The sequence below is a fragment of the Pantherophis guttatus genome, chromosome 1, assembly GCF_059756535.1.
Source record: "Pantherophis guttatus breed Tessera chromosome 1, ASM5975653v1, whole genome shotgun sequence".
Lineage (NCBI taxonomy): Eukaryota > Metazoa > Chordata > Lepidosauria > Squamata > Colubridae > Pantherophis > Pantherophis guttatus.
This window is the reverse complement of record NC_142063.1, coordinates 273,315,549-273,334,827: the sequence shown is the minus strand read 5'-3', so window position 1 is coordinate 273,334,827 and position 19,279 is coordinate 273,315,549. Positions and strand designations below refer to the sequence as shown.

The 19,279-nt window shown below is 38.2% G+C and overlaps 1 protein-coding gene across 6 annotated transcripts in view; it reads left to right on the top strand.

Moving 5' to 3' along the window:
* The window catches only part of FRMD1 (FERM domain containing 1), a 49,080-nt gene extending 44,465 nt beyond the window's left edge, over nt 1-4,615 (top strand). For 3 of the 6 annotated variants that reach the window (XM_060692336.2, XM_034428431.3, XM_060692337.2), the window contains exons 12-14: nt 48-161; nt 1,238-1,317; nt 3,855-4,615. In XM_060692336.2, the coding sequence (XP_060548319.1) occupies nt 48-161; nt 1,238-1,317; nt 3,855-4,142 (482 nt within the window). In that variant the 3' untranslated portion in view covers nt 4,143-4,615. Of the gene's footprint in view, nt 1-47; nt 162-1,145; nt 1,318-3,854 lie in introns of all 6 variants that reach the window. The other 3 variants (XM_034428432.3, XM_087882919.1, XM_034428434.3) reach the window with 2 other exon arrangements.
* Nucleotides 4,616-19,279: the final 14,664 nt, after the last annotated feature.

Sequence of the window (19,279 nt, the reverse complement as noted above, 5' to 3'; positions counted from 1 at the left end):
TTAGAAAAAGGCAGCATTCTTGCTAACTGTGCTTATATTGTGTCCAGAGGTGGAATTGGCTGTGGATGAGCCAGACACTTTACCTGCGGATGACTCTCACTTTGAAGAAATGATCCGTGAGGAATCTATTGATTGTCAGGCAAAAGATATTTGGTGCCAAGGTAGGATGGCATTTGCATGATTCTTCTTCATGTTTCAGTGTTTGCCTCCTGTTAGTAAAATATTGATATTCCTTAACTCTAAATAAAACAAGAAGGATTACCTATTATTCAGATGAAATCAATTTTATGTAAGATACTTCAATTCTACTCTTTCACTGAACTGGAAGGTTTTGTATGTAAAGGGTGAAGGAAGACATATATAGGTAGGTTTATTTGTCCATTGTTGATTAAGAAAGCTGCAAGGCCAACATTTTGTGTGGTCTGGATTTCATAAGGCATAATGATAAGTTCCATCAGTTTCTCTAAATAGTGGGGCTCCTAAATTGCTAAATGAAGCATTAGCACATTCAGCACTTTTTATGAATCTTACAAACTTCAATTTGAATATATAATATGTTTTGCTTTCCTCTATAACTTGCTTTACAAATTGTTATTAAATACTTACATGCATTTACCTGTGAGTATTAGTGTACCATAGTGTATCAGATAGCTATAAGACTGGATGTGTGAACTGATGGGCAGCATATCATTATGACTGGCCAGCAGGTGCAAATTATATTGTGGTGGGGGAAGGTTTGAGTGAAAAATTTAAAGTTATTTTATCATCCCTTATCTTCAGGAAGTAATCTAAAACAAGGAGATTCATATTACTGGAAAGTTTGTCTTTTGGATTGGAGTTTTTAAAAAATAGATACAAACTCTAATCTGTATGTAGGCCTACCTATGAAATCAATGCATCTAGATCCAACTAAAACCAAGCATAGTTGGTCCATAGCTAGACATACTCAAGCTTTGAATCAGGTTTACACTTAATGGGACATCTACAATCTCTACTGCTATGGTGTTCCTCTGCAGGAAATAAATCTTGCTATTCTGGCTACTTGCTTGAACAATTTTAGGATCTCATCCTGGCAGCCCAGAGTTTATCATGCATTGAATTGAGTCTTTTCTTTTGATTACAATTGTATTAATTTGTATGTTGAGAGCTGGCTCCAACTCTGTCTCTGGAAGCTGCAGAACCCGTCTTCATTTTCGACGGTCACCGACTATCCTGGTTTCCTCTCTGCCCCTCACAGATATTAGTAAGAACCCCCTATCTGTGGTACATGTCGCCGAATTAAAGGCCAAAGGCCAGAGTGCGGACTCGCTTAATCAGGTAAGATCATGGTTCATTAAAGAGTGAAAATAAATCTAATTTCATTTCTCTTCTGCTCTATCCAGGCACTTTGATTCCTCTGTGAGTCCACCAGAATGCCACCATCACAAAATTGTGCCACAACAGTTGATGGTAGAGTGCTGAGAAATGAATTCCTTTTTTCCCCCCTTTTTTTTTCAGTGCACATCTAAATTAAAACAGCATGCTTCACAACAACTACTTGGAGGGGGGGAATCAAATATCACCCCCAATATTTTTGCCCAAATTCATACATTGCCCATTTATGCATCATCATTTCATCCTGTTGTTCCTGGCTGGCCCCCAGGAATCATACTTTTAAAATTCCCTAGCTACAGAAGAGTTACTCATAAAATGTAGACGTTTAAAATGTCACCATCTGACAAAAGAAATCAACTAGTCTTATTTGGGAGGAAATCTGGATTTGTGAAAACATCTATTTCTACACCTAAAAACCTAGTGTAACATATTCTAGAAACTGGTTATGATCCCAAACAAAGAATTTGTAGAAAGTCTTAGTTTTTGGAGTTAGTTTCCAAAGTAGAGTCCTGTGAAATGCTTAAGCAATAATAACCTGGCCTGAATAGAGATGAAAATATACTTTCATCTTCCCACTTTAATGTTAATGTTGCTACTGTATGTTCCAAGTGTGGTTGAAAAAACTGAATATATTTGTGGGATTTGCTATTTATCCTCAGTTTATTGGGGGAGCTCAAAGTGCTCAGTGAAGAATGCTTCCCACGTTTCATTTCCTAGCATACATGAGCAACAAAAATATGAAAGTGAAGTCAAGTTCAGCTTAGCAAAAGCAAAAAATGATTAATTTTCCAAGAATCAATAATCCTAGGTAGTTTAGTTCACTCACTTTAAATTGTGAAACACTTCAAGTGTGATACATATTGAATGATGACTGTGTAACACTGAATTTGTTTAGCTGCGTAGACACAGCCTAACCAGGGGTGATCTTAATGTATCCCTTCTTACTATAGAATGAGAATTAAAAATGCAGTTAAGATTGTGGCAGGGGTGAAATGCTACCGGTTTGCACCAGTTTGGGTGAACCAATAGTAATAAAAGCTACTGGTTCAGGTGAACCAGTAGTAAAAAAAAAAATAGTAAAAAAAAAAAGCTATTTCCAACAATCAGCTGTGCCACACGATTTATATTCGCTAGAAAGCAGGAAATCCTGCTTTCTAGTTAATCTAAATTGCACGGCACAGCTGTTCTCCCCCCTCACTGTTCTACTTACCTTCAAACGGCTCCTTTTTCTGTGTGAAGCGCGCGTTTTGTGTGCACTGTGCATGCGTGCACAGCATGTGTTTGGTGCGCACTGCACATGTGCATGCACTGCGTGCATCTGGTGCACACCATTTATGCATGGGCAGCGAACCAGTGGCAACCAGCAGAGGATTTCACCACCGGATTGTGGTCTTGTAGCACATTTCTGTTAATATAATAAAATGCTGCATATCTCTTCAGTTGAATTATAGCAGTGCTCAGATTTCGTGGAGCGTGTCCAGATATATATGAACATAAAGTATAACTTAGTTACCATTAAGGGCTTGGAGTCCTTGATTGAAGGCTTCTCAGTGTTAATATCTTCAGCCATTGCCTTGCAATGGAAGGAAGGACAACCTATTTAGTCCTACAGCAATTCAGTAAAGATAAGCTACACTGACAAAAATAACATCCTATGAAGTTCATGGATAACAAAGGATTTGCACTGAGGTCTTCTCAGTCATAGCACATTGTTCAAGATATCTACATATCTTCATGTGGTGGTTCTTGGTGGTCAGAACAGAATACAAAATTATATTTCATCTGACATTTCTTTTTTTATTTTTGTCATTGTCATCTTCATTATATTTCTAACATTGTGAAAACCTTGTATACAGATTGAAATGCAATATTATCACAACCCCAGACTCATAAATAACCTGCAGAAATGAAAGTTCATATATTTTGGAATTCTGTCTCCCATACCTTTTTTATGCAGTTGATATTTATTTGACCCCTTCCATAAACTGTCTACCTTACCCAACTTTACTATTTGGATCTAAATCCAAATAGTAGAACATTTTAGCAGAACATCTAAATCTCAGTATTTACTGTTCAAGTCAGATCACATAATACACACATAATTATAATATTAACAGTATATTGATGAAAACATCAAATCAGTGATAAAACAAAGTGCTCGTAGCAAGTCACATGTATGTGATTTGCTAAATCTGTTTCTTAATTCTTTCAATTCAGATTATTTAACACTTAGTTTAGTGTATATATCAGTGGGAATGATAGGTATGGAGCTTAGAATGTAGCCATTGAGCACTGAGTAACTTCATAATTGCTTATAATTGGTTCATAGCTTTTTCACTGAGACAAGTTTCACAAAAGAAATGCTGGTAATATTGGATGAGAGGGATAATCAGGGCAACTTGCATAAACAAACTTATTTTTGATGTCCTGTTCGCTGAATGTGGAATGTTTAAAAAGATGTGCTCTTCTTTAATTGGCAGATTGCCCTACCCAAAGCAGCAAAGTCCCCAGAGCAGCACAGCCAAAGTCTAGATGACGTCCGTCTCCGCAAATGTCTACATCCACCACTGAGTACCACGTTGTCTTCGGATACCTCTCACAGTTATACATTTGGTTGTGCCTTAGAGGATAAGCTAGCCAGCTATGGATGTGTGTATTCAACAGCCGATTGTAAAACTAAGTCAGCCCTCTATGGAAAGAGGTCCATGAACTGCTTGTCTTTAGATCTCTTGGGAGAAGATCAGTTCCCAGAAGAATTTGTGGTGTAGCCACATGGCGGAAGCCTCTCGGACCATCTTTTCAGAACATCTGCAAAACAATTGAATTACTACTGTTGGAAAACAGTACTTGCATAAATATCTCTAATATTTTATATCTCATTGGAACATTTTGTCACTAAGAATACAGCTGGCAAAGGACCTCAAATAGTGAATGTCCAACCTAGAAGTCTTTCCCCTCGAGTGTGGTGCATCAGACTTCACCTGGTTGTACTATGTATAATTTAGGGGGAACCTTTCTATTTTCCTGAAAGCAACCTACTGCCAGTAATTATCTACTATGCCGAAGCTTGTGACTTCCATCGTCCTTGACTTCATCAAGATAGAATGTATGCATTGTTTTTATAAACTGTTCTTTTGTTGTTGTTGTTAAATTCATGACTCTCCTTCCAACTTTATTTTTTAATTATAAACAACCTTTTTGCCTATTTTCAATGTGAATAAATCAATATAGGTGGGGAAAACTGTTTTCAGGCTTTGCTTCTCCTTGTTTTATTTACTTCTATGTAGGGATGACGTCTCTGTTTGTTAGAAGCTGCTAACAGGCAGTTATGTTTGTAGGGGCCTGATCTGTGTAATAGATGTAAGAAACCCAAACAATTATACAAACAAATGTTGCCCCCTTTTTAGAAATGATCATCAGGTCACTGACTAGAACATTCTAAACTATTGGTATAAAGGGTACTCAGAGCTATATCAAAATTATCCCCCTGTTTGAAGGATAATACAATTCAGTATTGACGTCTCATTGATTTGGGACTAGGTGCACTTTTTATATGATGATTATTCTAGATGGAAGGAAAGACACTGTGTTTAGTGAATCTCTTAACTACTCATTGTTGCAAAATGTTGGCTTGCTAATGCTTGATTTATTTCACAAAGATGACGTTGCCATAATTTTCGTGAGTTATTACATATGAACATGTGTTTCTTCTGAGAGACAGTTCAGTGCTCATTAACCGTACCATCTATCTATGATGAGCTGATAGCATCATGCCAGCAGGTCTGTTCTGAATCTTCTTCTTCTTCTTCTTTTTTGCAAAACTGTGAATTGGGAAATAGGGCTGGTGGCTGCTCTTTCCTCCCTCAGTGGCCCCTTATATTAATGCTGTGTCATAAAACATTGTCATTCCAAGGATGGGGTTGGAAGGGCAAAGGGGCCACTTATAGGAGTATCTTGGCAGTAAACCTATTCTGGAAAAAGAAAAATATGCTCTTGTCCTCATTTTTCCTATATTCCCATATGTTTCCAATCTCTTCCCTAATTGGTAGAATTTCTCTCCCTAAAGCAATAACTTGATTTTTTCTAAGTTCACCATTTTAAAAAGCAGAGAACTGAAGGGAATATTTCATCATGTAAGTATGAGATTTAGGCAGGTGTGAAATGCTCCCGGTTCGGACCGGATCAAGCAATCCGGTAGCGATTCTGATAGGTGATTCGGAGAACCGGTAGCGATGGTAGCATGAGGCTCCGCCTACCCGCCCGGGTATCGTTACTTCCTGCTTTTAAAAGGTTTTTTAAAAGGCTCTGACAATCGCACACCACAGCTGTGATCGTCAGAGCCTTTTTTTAACCTTTTAAAAGCATTTTTTTACAACCTATTCGCCCGAATAGGTTGTAAAAAATGCTTTAAAAAAGAAAAAAAATAGTTGGCCATGCCCACCCAATCACATTACTACCCCCCAAGCCACACCCATAGAACCAGTAGTAACAAATTTTACATTTCACCACTGGATTTAGGTATCATAGATTTCATCATTAATGCCCCAATTTTTATTCTCCTTTAGTACTTCTGAGGTACTATACATATACAAATATATATTTGACTGTGAATCTCTATGGACCACATTAGATGAGAGATGCCCATCACTCAGATAGCGAAGTCTCCCCATGTGCATGCACACACACACACACACACACATTTAGAAGACTACCACATTGGTCAAAAGGCTACCATACCACCACAATTTATACATACACGCATCACAATCACAGTCCAAACCAGACTTCCCACATGAATTTAAAAAAGAAACAAACAAATGATGCCTTTTAAAGTTATATAAATGCCATTTCAGCAAATTTGAGTTTTTATTCTGAATAATGGAGAAATGGATGACCAAGAACCATAGAATGATAAGGCTGAAAGAAGTTTAAATTGTATAGATGGTATGTGCTTGATTGTGTTAGAATTTTCCTTTTACTTCTTTCTTTCAATGGATATGATCTTCTCTCAAAGACAGTCTGAGATGGTCAGATTGGCAATGTAGACCCTATATTACAGCTGGTCCTCCACGTACAATCTTCCATTTAGTGACCGTTCAAAGTTACAAAGGCACTGAAAAAAGTGACTTTTAACCATTTTTCACTCTTATGAGCATTGCCGCATCCTCAAGGTCAGGTGATCAAAATTTGGTTGCTTGGCATTATTTATGACCGTTGCAATGTCCCAGGGCCGTGTGATCAATTTTGCGACCTTCTGTCAAGGAAAGTTAATGGGGAAGCCAGATTCACTTTACAATCATGTTACTGACTTAAAAACTGAAATGATTCACTTAACAACTGTGGCAAGAAAGATTGTAAAATGGGCAAAACTAACTGTCCTGCATAACAACAGAAATTTTGAGCTCAATTGTGGTCATAAGTCAAGGACTACCTGCATTCAATCAGCAGAAGAAATTCATTCATTCATTCATTCATTCATAAACTGGTGTTAACAGTATTTTATTTTCATGATTCCACATTTAAAAGAATACAGTTTGGCCATTGTTATAGAGACCTTTCCTTAGCTAAACAGAAAAACAAAATGGACAAAAAAGCATTGGCAGTAGGAGCGACCTCCAACTTTCTGACAGTTTCCCCCTTGAATTTCCTTGTGAATCTCCTCTACTTCTCTTTCCTTCCTTTCCAGCGGTCAAATAAGTAGCTGCTGCTGAGTGGGGGAGTAAGTGGTTGCCAGACTGCCTGGGAAACTGTCACAAATGTTGAAAATGGTCACATGACAGCAGCAGCAACAGCCAGTAATACTGAAACAGCCATAAAAAATTGTCCAAATTTTATCCCCTCAGGAGTCACGGGTTTCAAATTATGGGCACATTCTGTAAATTTGCCCATCTGAAGCACCTTGGTTCAAAAATTGTTGCTTTTAGATGCACTATTTTGCCCAGTTAAAAAGCATGACAACAAGAATTTTAGTACATAGATGAACAGCATCAACCTCTTAGCCTTTGCTGCTACAAAATTCTCTTGCACAGAGAAAGATTCTGTGACGCCCAGTTAAAAAGTATCTTAGCTGCACCAATTGCTCAAATTAGTTTTTGCAACAATTCTTTTATTGTATCTGCATGATTATAAATGAAGCCAACTTTCACATTCATGCATGAAAAAAATCATTGCCAATCTCTCTCTTTACATGCTGCCGCATTACAAAAAGGCTGTGGTATATCTGCTGTATAAGAAGTGCTGTTATTTTTTGTAATAAGTGAGAATGGAAAATGTGCAACGTGTCCAGATTTTGCCTTGATTTCCCACAAGAGATATGAGGAGATGAACAGGGCAAAAGGAGGAATACCAAACCATAGGCAATATGAAGATGAGTTCTTGTGGAGAACCATGAGATTCAGAAGTAAGTTTAATAGTATTTCCAGGTGCCATTATTTAATATTTAATTCTTTTCTATCAAACTCATAACATTGTTTTATTTCTGGCTAGACTGTGTCCCCAGAATCTTTAAAGCTTTGGAAAGGAAATGAGAATCAGGTTCAACTGATGCAAAATCTTAATGAAAACTCTCTTATCACGCAACTTTCTTTTGATCCAAGATTTACAACCTGTATTTCTAATTTCAATCCTGAGATTCTACTTTATATACAGCTTAACTGATGTATGGGATTTCTCTTTTAAAATGCCTCATAGTCTATAGAAGATAGAAAATCCAGCTGTCTCAACTGAATAATATTTAGGACATCTCCATCTTTTATGTTCAATGTTTTCTTTTTTATGAAAGGAAATATTTTCTAATAAAAAAAACCCCACACCATTAATCTATTTACGTAATAAAAGGTAGCCAAAACTACACAAATGTGTGCTACTGCGGAAGATCAACAATGGAAAAAATAAGGTCTTTGCACCCCAAGGGAATATTTGCCTGCCAACCTCTTTGATCATCATTCAAATGCAACTGTTATTGCTGGATCAGGTAGTGGCCATATGAAACCTAGCATTTAATCATAGAAACCCCAGATCCCAGCAGTTTTGGGGAAGTCCATTCTTTCCATAAGGCAAACATCTGCCTAACGCTGACTTGTGGTCAAACATACCTGTGCTTTGCTCACCTCATCAAAAATAGAATGGCTCCAAATAGGAAATGCAATGCTAGAGAAAAAAAGAAGGTGATATAAGTTCTGGAAACTCCGTTTTGTGGGAGAAAGCAGATACTGTCTGGGAAAGAAGAGAGGAAACAAGGTACATGCTTAAAAATAATGAAAATAGGAAGATGTCAGAATTATAAAATGAAACTAAGCAGATATCTGTGAGCCTGCTGAATGTATTAGTGTATTTCAGGGGTAGTTCAAATAAAAATATATGTGAATTTCTACAAATGCAAAGACATGTCTTTGTTCAACCTACAAAATACACAAATCTGGGATCTTCTGAGCACATCTGCAGTTCTGATCCACTAATTAGGTTCTCTTTTTGCTTGAAATCAATTAGGAAAATTCACTTTATTGCTGTTCTTGTAACTTTACTGTAGTATATAATAAAAAGAAAAAAACTAGTATATAATAATTGTAATTTTGTTCCTCTAAAACAGTAGCCCCAAACCTTTTGGGCACCAGGGACTGATTCTGTGGAGAGAGGTTTTTCCACAGACTGGAGGGGGCATAGTTTCATGTGCTGGGGGTTGGGCACCCTTGCTCTAAAACACACAAAACTTTTTCTGATGAAGTGGGTGGTGATAGCGGTTAGAAATAATTCATTTATCAGAAAGCACACAGTAAACTTTTTATAATAGCTGCTCAGACCCCCTCCTCGGAGTTTTTCTTCTCCATGCTATTCTTTGGCATCTTCATTTCCTGAAACTTTTGAGCAACCAACAGATTGTGCAGACTGCATGATCTTTCTTTATAGATTGGCTGTGCAAAGAATTATCTTTAATCCCCAAGCAAGTATAGTCCATGTTTCAAATCTTTCTTTAATAATAACCGGCCTTCCTTTCAATTATTCTTCAAGGTATTTTTTCCCTTTAGCTTTGTTTTCCATAATACTGGGGAGTGAAATTACTTTGTTCCCTTATAGTAGTTTTTTACTGCATTTTGCTATTTTCCCCAAAGAATTCAATTATTGCCTAACTCGGGGGTGAACAACTCTGGCAACTTTACAACCTATGGACTTCCAAGTTCCAGAATTCTGGAAGTTATAGTCCTCAGGTAATAAAGTTGGCATAATTTCCCACATCTCTTCTAACTACACTGGTAAATTTCTGTTTCTGTAGCTACAATTTTATTAGGAGTTACAAAAGGGGGATTAATAGTACAGTGTGGTATGATTGTCTGACATGGATCCATACCATTGACTGATCTTTCTAGAAATATCTATGTTGCCATTAACTTGGATTATTTAGGTTTTCCATAGTCTGAGTATAGCTTGAAATTCTCCTCCAAATAAAGTACCCTTTCAGCTAGAGCAGTGTTTCTCAATCTCAACAACTTTAAGATGTGTTGACTTCAACTCCCAGCATTCCTCAGGCAACATAAGTCCATCATCTTAAAATCGCTGAGATTGAGAAACACTAATTTAGACTCATGGCATAAGTAATAACAAGTAAGTATAACTATTTAGCCTATGGCATGAAATACATGGATAGTAGCAATAAAAATGTATGCAAAAAACACATAACGATCTGATACACATAATATGAAGAAGTGTGATCAATTTTATAAGATGTAGTGGGGGATCAAGAAGTTATTGTTATGTAGTTATGTATTATTAGAAGTTATATTTTAACAAGAACAAGAGCTATATAGTATCAAGCGGCCAACTGTATGATACCCCTTCTCCTTCTTCATGAGTAGGTCTTGCTGGCTGCCAGCCAACAAGATAGCAAGTTGGATGTCCAACAATATAAGAGTTCAGGTAGAACAATCCTTGGGAAGGAAAATGTCCTTTCACCAGTATCTTAGATAGCCACCATCAATCTAGTCAACAGACTTGGCCTGAGCCAAGACCAGGAATTCCAGGACTTGAGCAAGAACTCCAAGAAGAGGTACAGGAGACAAGCTAAAATGGAAGCCAGAATTCTAAGCAAGGCTCAGCAAGATAAACATGACAGAGATGAAACTTGAAAGGTGATCTCAACACTTTCAAGAATTAAGGCCAATAAGCCAACCATGATGAACATTCACTCATAGTCCCAGATGATTCTCATGGGAGTCTCTTCTGCCAGCTTGTTTTTGAACAACCTGTCTGACCCACAGAACTCAACCCACTGCTGTTGGATCTTCAAAATATTTTTTATTTATTTATTTTATTTGTCAAGAACATATTAGGTAATATATATAAGTATAAGCATAAATTGAATACATAGACTAGATACAAATAAAGGAAACATTAGGACAGGGATGGTAGGCACACTGGTACTCTTATGCACGCCGCTTACAGACCTCTTAGGAATGGGGTAAGGTCAACAGTAGACAGTCATAGGTTAAAATTTTGGGGGTTTTGGGATGAAACCAGAGTCAGGTAGTGCATTCCAGGCATTGACCACTCTGTTGCTGAAGTCATATTTTCTGCAATCGAGTTTGGAGCGGTTCACTTTAAGTCAGTGGTGAAATCTAAAATTTCTTACTACTGGTTCTGTGGGCGTGGCTTGGTGATGGTGGGAGTAATGTGACTGGGTGGGCGTGGCCAATTTTTTTTTTACTTTTAAAAGCATTTTTTCTACAACCTCTTCAGCGAAAAAATGCTTTCAAAAGGCTCTGACGATCCCAGCTGAGTTGCCTGATCAGCAGAGGCTTTTTAAAAAACTCAGCTGGGATCGTCAGAGGCATTTAAAAGAAAAAAAGAGTTTTTTTAAAAAAAAGCCTTTGACAATCCCAGCTGAACCGCGCGATCATCAGAGGCTTTATTTTTTACTTTTAAAAGCATTTTTTCGGCTGAAGAGGTTGTAGAAAAAATGCTTTTAAAAGTAAAAAAAAAAAGCCTCTGATGATTGTGCGGCTCAGCTGGGCATGGGGGGGCAGGGATTTTTGCTACCGGTTCTCCAAACCACCCACCTCCATCACTACCGGATCAGGCGATCCGGTCCGAACCGGGAGCATTTCACCCCTGCTTTAAGTTTATAACTATTGTGTGCTCGTGCATTGTTGTGGTTGAAGCTGAAGTAGTCATTGACAGGTAGGACATTGTAGCAGATAATTTTATGAGCCACGCTTAGGTCATACTGAAGGCGGCATAGTTCTAAGTTTTCTAAGCCCAGAATTTCAAGTCTGGTGGCATAAGGTATTTTGTTGCAAGCAGAGGAGTGGAGGACTCATCTTGTGAAATATTTCTGGACATGTTCAGTTGTATTAATGTCTGATATGCAGTGCAGGTTCCAGACAGATGAACAGTATTCGAGAATTGGTCTAGCAAATGTTTTGTATGCTCTGGTTAGTAGTGTGATATTACTGGAGAAGAAGCTATGCAAGATTAGGTTTTTGGCGGTGTTGTTACAGTGGGCTTTGGCACTTAGATCATTAGATATGAGTACCCCAAGGTCCTTGACAGAGTGAGGGTCATCTATAATAGGCCTCTGTTAGGATGGGTAGCTGAACTTCAGAATCTGAGACACTGTCAGGGGGCAAGGACTCCTGCGGGCTTACTGGATCTGCCTTAGCAAAAGTGGAATCCTTGGCTCCAACATTATTGGATTCACCCACTCCAGGACTATTTTTCTTAGATGCCCCTGGCTCCACTTTCTCCCCATCTTCCTCTTCTGTTAATATATCCAGCAGGGCCATAATAGTGAAAAATATATACTGGGAGCCATATTATGTTTAGGAATAAAGGAAAGGGCTTAGCACACAACCTTGGGGGGCTCCTGTGCTTAGTATCAGAGAATGGTGAGATCCCATCCTTACTGACTGTGGCCTATCTGTCAGAAAATCCCTTATCCACAAACAAATCCTCTGATTCATACCCAAATTGGACATTTTAAAAAACAGCCTGTTGGGTAAACTTGTGTTAAAGGCAGAGCTATAATCTACAAATAACAGCCTCACATATGTCCCCTGTTGTTCCAAATGATTCAATTCAGTATGGACAACAAAAGACATAGCATCGTCAGTTGATCTATATTAGATCAACTGTATATTTATATTTTTGATAGTATATTTAGAGAAGAGCAGATTTTTTAAAATGACCAAAGTTATTGGACTATAAAATCTGGGAGATGTCTTGCTTATTTTCCTTCTCTTTATATCTTTAATTGGATGAATGACTGCTAAATAACTGGAATGATTAATTATAGGCACCTACCTATGGTCCTGAGAACACACAGAAAGAGAGACATGCATGCATCCTTACATACAATCTACATAGGCTTGGTGGTCTCACATTTAAGTATTAACCAGACCCCACCCTATTCAGCTTATTAAGATCAGGTCAGCAAGGTGTATGTGTAATTAAATATGAATGTGCATGAGCCTGACGCATCCGTGTATCAAAGAAACTGTATTTGTTCTTACTGTCCAAAGAATTTGTGTTGGCATAAATAACTTTAGCAAGTAGTATATTATAATAAGCCAGTTTGGTGTAGTGGTTAAACTGTCAAGCTAGAAACTAAGAGACTGTGATTTCTAATTCTACTTTAGGCATAAAGCCAGCTTGATAACACTTGCTCTCAGAACTATGAAGGAGGCAATGGTGAACTTCCTAAATCCTTTGCCAAGAAAACTGCAGGGACTAGTCCAAGCAGTTGACAGGAATCAAAAGCTGACTTGAAAGCACAGAGATTATATTATAGCATTAGATACCTTACAATATACATATAATATATGTTAAATAATGTATTTATGTTTGTGCATGGCACTGTATATAGTAGCATGTTTTAGCATCCAAACCTTTGAAGTGAATATCCTCACACTTCTGTAGTTGTGAGTAGAATTCATGGCAGTCCTGTTCAAAGACTAGTTGGGATGTTTTTGTTGACATATATTATTTGTCAGAATTATTCTTTATAGAAATCCTCTAGAATAGTTAGAATGAGTCATTATAACTTTGATTACTAAACCTGTAGTCTCTATCTATTTAGGAATCTGGTTTCAAGAAACAGAATATTCTTTGAGTGATTTGCACAAAAAAAGAGATAGTAGTGAAGCATTTTCTCCCATACCCTTCGATTCAGAAAACAATTATAGCTTTCAAACATTGACTCTGTGCCTGAGATGGCTTATTGACTTACAAAAAGTGTTTTTTAATTTCCAAATTAATTTGCCTTGCACTGCTTAAATGTGCTTGTATTATCTTTTTGTAACACAAGAGGGCATGACTAGAATATTACAGTGCATTCATCAGTTTTTAACAATATTAAATCTGGCACAGTGTGTCAGTTCAGTCAGTTTGTACACATTTGGTAGCTTAAACTAGCAAAAATAAGTTCTCCAAGAGTCTCCCTTTCTTTCTTTCTTTCTTTCTTTCTTTCTTTCTTTCTTTCTTTCTTTCTTTCTTTCTTTCTTTCTTTCTTTCTTTTTCTTTCTTTCTTTCTTTCTTTCTTTCTTTCTCTTCTCTTCTCTTCTCTTCTCTCTTCTCTTCTCTTCTCTCCTTTTCTTTTCCTTTCCTTTCCTTTCCTTTCCTTTCCTTTCCTTTTCATGGCTATCATTCCTGACAGAGTGTGGATTGATACGTTATATAGAGTAAGATAGGGTCTGAATCAAGAGTCCATGGCACATGCAATTCAGATACCTGTACTAAGACCAAAAGGTAAGTCTGAAAGTGGATCAGTGAGACATGGGTTCATTCCATTTGTAATAAAACATACATTGTGTGCACATGGACATTGACTAATTTATGCAATCCAATTTCTTTTTAGTAATATTTCAAATACAGCACCAAGAATATCCAAGCTGTCATTTCTGCTGATGCAACTGCAGAAGTAAACAAAAGAAAATCAAAACCTTGACATATATTGGTATTGCGCATTCTTCTAACCTGTATCCAAAGATTTCTGATTATAATAACCTTAACTAGCAACTTACAGAAGACTTTTCCATTATGTCGTACTCAAAACAGCTCAAAACAGGTTCACTTCCAAAAATGCTGCTTTGAAGTGAATGAGACACAGACTTAGCTCAAAGCAACCACATCTTTTCCCAGGATTTCATAGCTGTTCTGTGCAGCTTCCACGTGATCCAGGGAATCGATGAGATTATGTTAAAGTGATGCAGAGAGCTGCTAACTTTGTGTTCCCATTCACTTCAAAGCACTTCATAGGCCTAATTCGGTGCAAAATATCTTCCTACACGTGAGGAATATTGACAAGAAGACATGGGTGAATTACTTCAGCGATAACCAACCTTTCTGGCTTGGTGGCCTGGCCGGAGGACAGGGGGGCGGGGGGGAGAGGGGATAGTTCCCTGTGAGCAGCAGGGAAGCACAAAAGCCTTGGTGGCGCAGCAGACTAAAGTGCTGTTAAGTAACACCAGGTGCCTGCAATTACTGCAAGTTCGAATCTCACCAGGCTCAAGGTTGACTCAGCCTTCCATCCTTTCAAGGTAGGTAAAATGAGGACCCGGTTTGTGGGGGCAATAAGCTGACTTTGTATAAAAAAGAACACCGCTTGGGGGGGGGGGCGAAAGCCCTACTAAGCAGGTATATACAAAAAGTATGAAGGCTATTGCTTAATGCATTGTAAGCCGCCCTGAGTCTCCGGAGAAGGGTGTCATATAAATTGAACCAATAAATAAATAAACACACAGCTCCATTTGCTTGAGCGACAGATACACACACATGCCAATCACACAAATGGAGCTTTGCACATGAGTGCAAGTGCCTGCCACTTGCACAAGTGGAGCTATATGCACACTCGTTCATCGTTCACACAGCCTGGGGGTTGGGGACTCCTGAATTAGGTATCATCAGTTTATTTCTTTCAGTTTCTGTACAGGTCTGTACTTTACATTTCTAACAATCACATTTAAAATTTTCACTTCATTTTACTTAACACATAGTATATGTACTTCTAGACACAAGCTTGTCTGACATTCAGAGTCTCTCTGCAAGTGAGATGGATGGCCTCTAAATCTGATGCATAAAAATACATTTTTCGTCTGTGCAATTTTCTCACAATAAATACATCCTTGTGTACAACTGCTGAGCTGAGCATGGCAGTGGTGAAAAATTCTTTGTAAAAAATAAACTTGTTTCAGTTTAGATGAAGATGAGATAACATGTCAACCTTTTAGGTACCTCCTTTCCTCATTCTGGTTTTGCCCATGAAACGAAATGTCTGTAGGCAAGATTCAGATGTTCTGTCCATGCTAGGATGTGTGGGGAGGCCACCATGCACGCGGGGAAGTGGTGCATACTGCCTTCATGTATATATTGGGCAGAAAGATATCGAATCTGATGTGGCTGAAGTGAAATGCGAGCCAAACATGTAAATCTTTGCCGCTAAAATAAAGGCAAAATTTCTTTCCCAGGTTGCTTGATTAGTTGAATGTAGAGAAAAATGAGTCATGTCAAGAACAGTCAGGCTTGTCAAATGGCCTTTGATGTCTCTACAGACAAGAATGAGAGCTTAGTGACAGCCACACAGAGACAGACACAAGCCAGCAAACCACCAACTTTGGAAAGGTCCCAAGACCACAGAGCAGACTAAGCTGTAGCAAACACTCATGAGTGCTCTTTGATAGCTTACTTTGGACTTGTCTGTTTTGTGGCTCCAACACACACCAATGTTGATATGTAAAGCTTGTGCAGCTTTCGTTCCCCTCTATCCAGGCTTTCAACTGCTGCCAAATGCTAAGTCGGCTCCAACTTGACACAGCAGTCATTTAACCCCAGGCCAAAACAAAGGCCCCCGTGAAGCAGGTCAAGTCCTTTCCCCCAATATTATTAATGCTGGTATTTTATTTATGTACCATTCTTCTTTGCTCATTGCTTCTCATCATAAATTGTCCGGGAACTGCATTGAAATGGGATGCATAATTCACTTCTGGATACCTGGCTGATCATTAATATCATGTAATGACACCAATAAGTTAGGGGCCATCCCAGAAAGTCAAATGTAAGCCCTGAACTTTCTTTTGCATGGGAATCGAGACCATACTCTTAGGAATGGAATAAAGTCACCCAAAACAATAAGGGAAAAAAAGTAAGAAGTAGAGCAACTGCATGATTTCACTCAGATGTGGGTGAAATCATGGCTGAGTTCACTCAGATACAACAGTCCCACGGGATATCTTTTTCCAAAATATGCAACTTGAACCTTATCGGTATGCCTTCTGATAGAATTACATCAGTTACCAACCTGTAAAAATGTGTACTTACAGCAGATGTGGACGTGGTGGCTCAGTGGCTAAGATGCTGAGCTTGTTGATCGAAAGGTCGCCGGTTCAGCAGTTCAAATCCCTAGTGCCCTGTCATGGGGTGAGCTCCTGTTACTTGTCCCAGCTTCTGCCAACCTAGCAGTTCGAAAGCACGTAAAAAATGCAAGTAGAAAAATAGGGACCATCTTTGGTGGGAAGGTAACAGCGTTCTGTGAGCCTTTGGTGTTTAGTCATGCACATTGACCACGGAGACGTCTTCGGACAGCGCTGGCTCTTCGGCTTTGAAACGGAGATGAGCACTGCCCCCTAGAGTTGGGAACAACTAGTACATATGTGCGAGGGGAACCTTTACCTTTTTACAGCAGATGAGTTGCTATTTAAGTATGTAATCCTAAGGAACTGAATTGGAAGAAAGGCATATTTTGTTTTTAATCTTAAAGGTGCCTATCCTAGAACAGTGGGAACCCTGAAGGGAAAGTGCAGTCCCTATGTACTCACTACAGCTTGTTAAGAGATTCAACCTATGATTTATCGGTTGGATTTATGGTCCACCCAAAGCAAAGAAAATGAAGGGAAATGAAGATTTAACAAAACAATGGCAATTGTTTGTCTATTTAGATAGAAAAAAAGGATCCAAGACTGTTCAGATCCCATTGCTAAACAGTAACAGAGTTGGAAGGGACCTTGGAGGTCATCTAGTCCAACCCCCTGCTCACGCAGGAGACGCTGTCCATACTTAATGTGAAAGTTTAGTAGGAAGAGAACAGGAAAAAAAACAGAAATGGCTGGAGAATATAATGGGGGGACAGAACTATAATAGAGTTATATATATATATATATATATATGTATGTATGTATGTGTGTATGTGTATGTGTATGTGTATGTGTATGTGTATGTGTATGTGTATGTGTATATGTATATGTATATATATAACTCTACTATAGTTCTGCCCCCCCCCCATTATATTCTCCAGCTGTTATATATGTTTAAAACAAAATTATACTGCACTATGGAAATGTTATTTGTCTAACATTAAGGAGGCTCCTCTCTCTTTTCATCTTTATCGTCAGATATGTTCTGGATGGTAATTCCAGCCTCCTTATAATTTTGAGATTGTGACTTGGGCTTTATTTGTATTTGCCCTCTCTTGAGATAAACAGACAGCTGGCTTTTCTGGTTATCAATCCTCATTAGGGAACCAGAGAACCAAGAATGTCTTTAAACTGTTTGATGCTGTTTGCTTCCCTTGCCAATAACTTCCTCTTGTAACTTCTAAGGTTTTTAGCACCCCACTGCTTACCTCTTGAAGCTTCTGAAAATGACTGTGTTTTATTGGTAGCTGTGGTGGCCTAACTTTTTCATCGCTGACTCTGGGAAGTAGCATAAACATACTACCTTCCATCTGATCCAGTGGTGGGATTCAAATTTTTTTACTACCGGTTCTGTGGGTGTGGCTTGGTGGGTGTGGCAGGGGAAGGATACTGCAAAATCCCCATTTCCTCCCGATCAGCTGGGACTCGGGAGGCAGAGAATAGATGGGGATGGGGCCAGTCAGAGGTGCGTTTACCGGTTCTCTGAATTACGCAAAATTTCCGCTACTGGTTCTCCAGAACTGGTCAGAACCTGCTGAATACCACCTCTGACCTGATCCCACTGAGGAAGGGGTTTTCTCTTTTGCCTTGTGAAATTTCACAAAATTGTCAGAGAAGCTCTGGAAAGCTCTGCTTAGAGCTGCCCCCTAACATCAAGACTTTCTCCCACATGTTGGACTTCGATTATAAGTAGCCCCACTGAAATAAATAGAAATTAATTGCTTTACATTTGTGTTTGCTTGTGAATAATTTAAATAATAATTTAAATAATTTCAGTGGGATTCATTTCTGAGTTTTATGACTTATAACCTGTATCCCAACAACACTGAAGGGGTTTAGGATTAAAGTGCATTTAAAAAGAAAAAAAGGGGGGGGTGATATACATTTATTTTTCATTTATTTATTTATTTATTTATTTATTTATTTGATTTGATTTGATTTGATTTGATTTGATTTGATTTGATTTGATTTGATTTGATTTGATTTGATTTGATTTCTATACCGCCCTACTCCCGAAGGACTTTTAGGAACTCTGGTAGATGGAGAGCTAGGTAATACTGAATTAAACTATTGATTCATCTAGCTCAATATTGTGCACTCCAAATCTATAACATTAAAAATGAAATATTTCTCAGTGGTACCAGAAGTTAAGGTAGAGAAGTATGTTTTTTGGTCAATAGAAATCCCCTCACTTACCATGGATTACAGTTTTTAAGACTGTAGTTTTACTGTCCAGTTTGCAAATGAGGCCACTTGACCCTCCAAGTTGTCAATTCTGCATTATATGGTGTCAGAAGTTGCCTGTCTTTCATTCTTCTTAAGTCCACCAGAGACAGTGGTCAGAACCCTTGCTTTGTGTATGAGTGGAGCTTTTCAATCTCTATCTTATTTACTTTTTATATGGGAAATGTAAGATAAAACTGGAATAGACGAGAATAAAAGTTGAAGTTGTGCCTTAGATTCAGTGTTTGTAAGTCTGTATAAAGTAGTTTGAAGAGCAGTGACTTCTG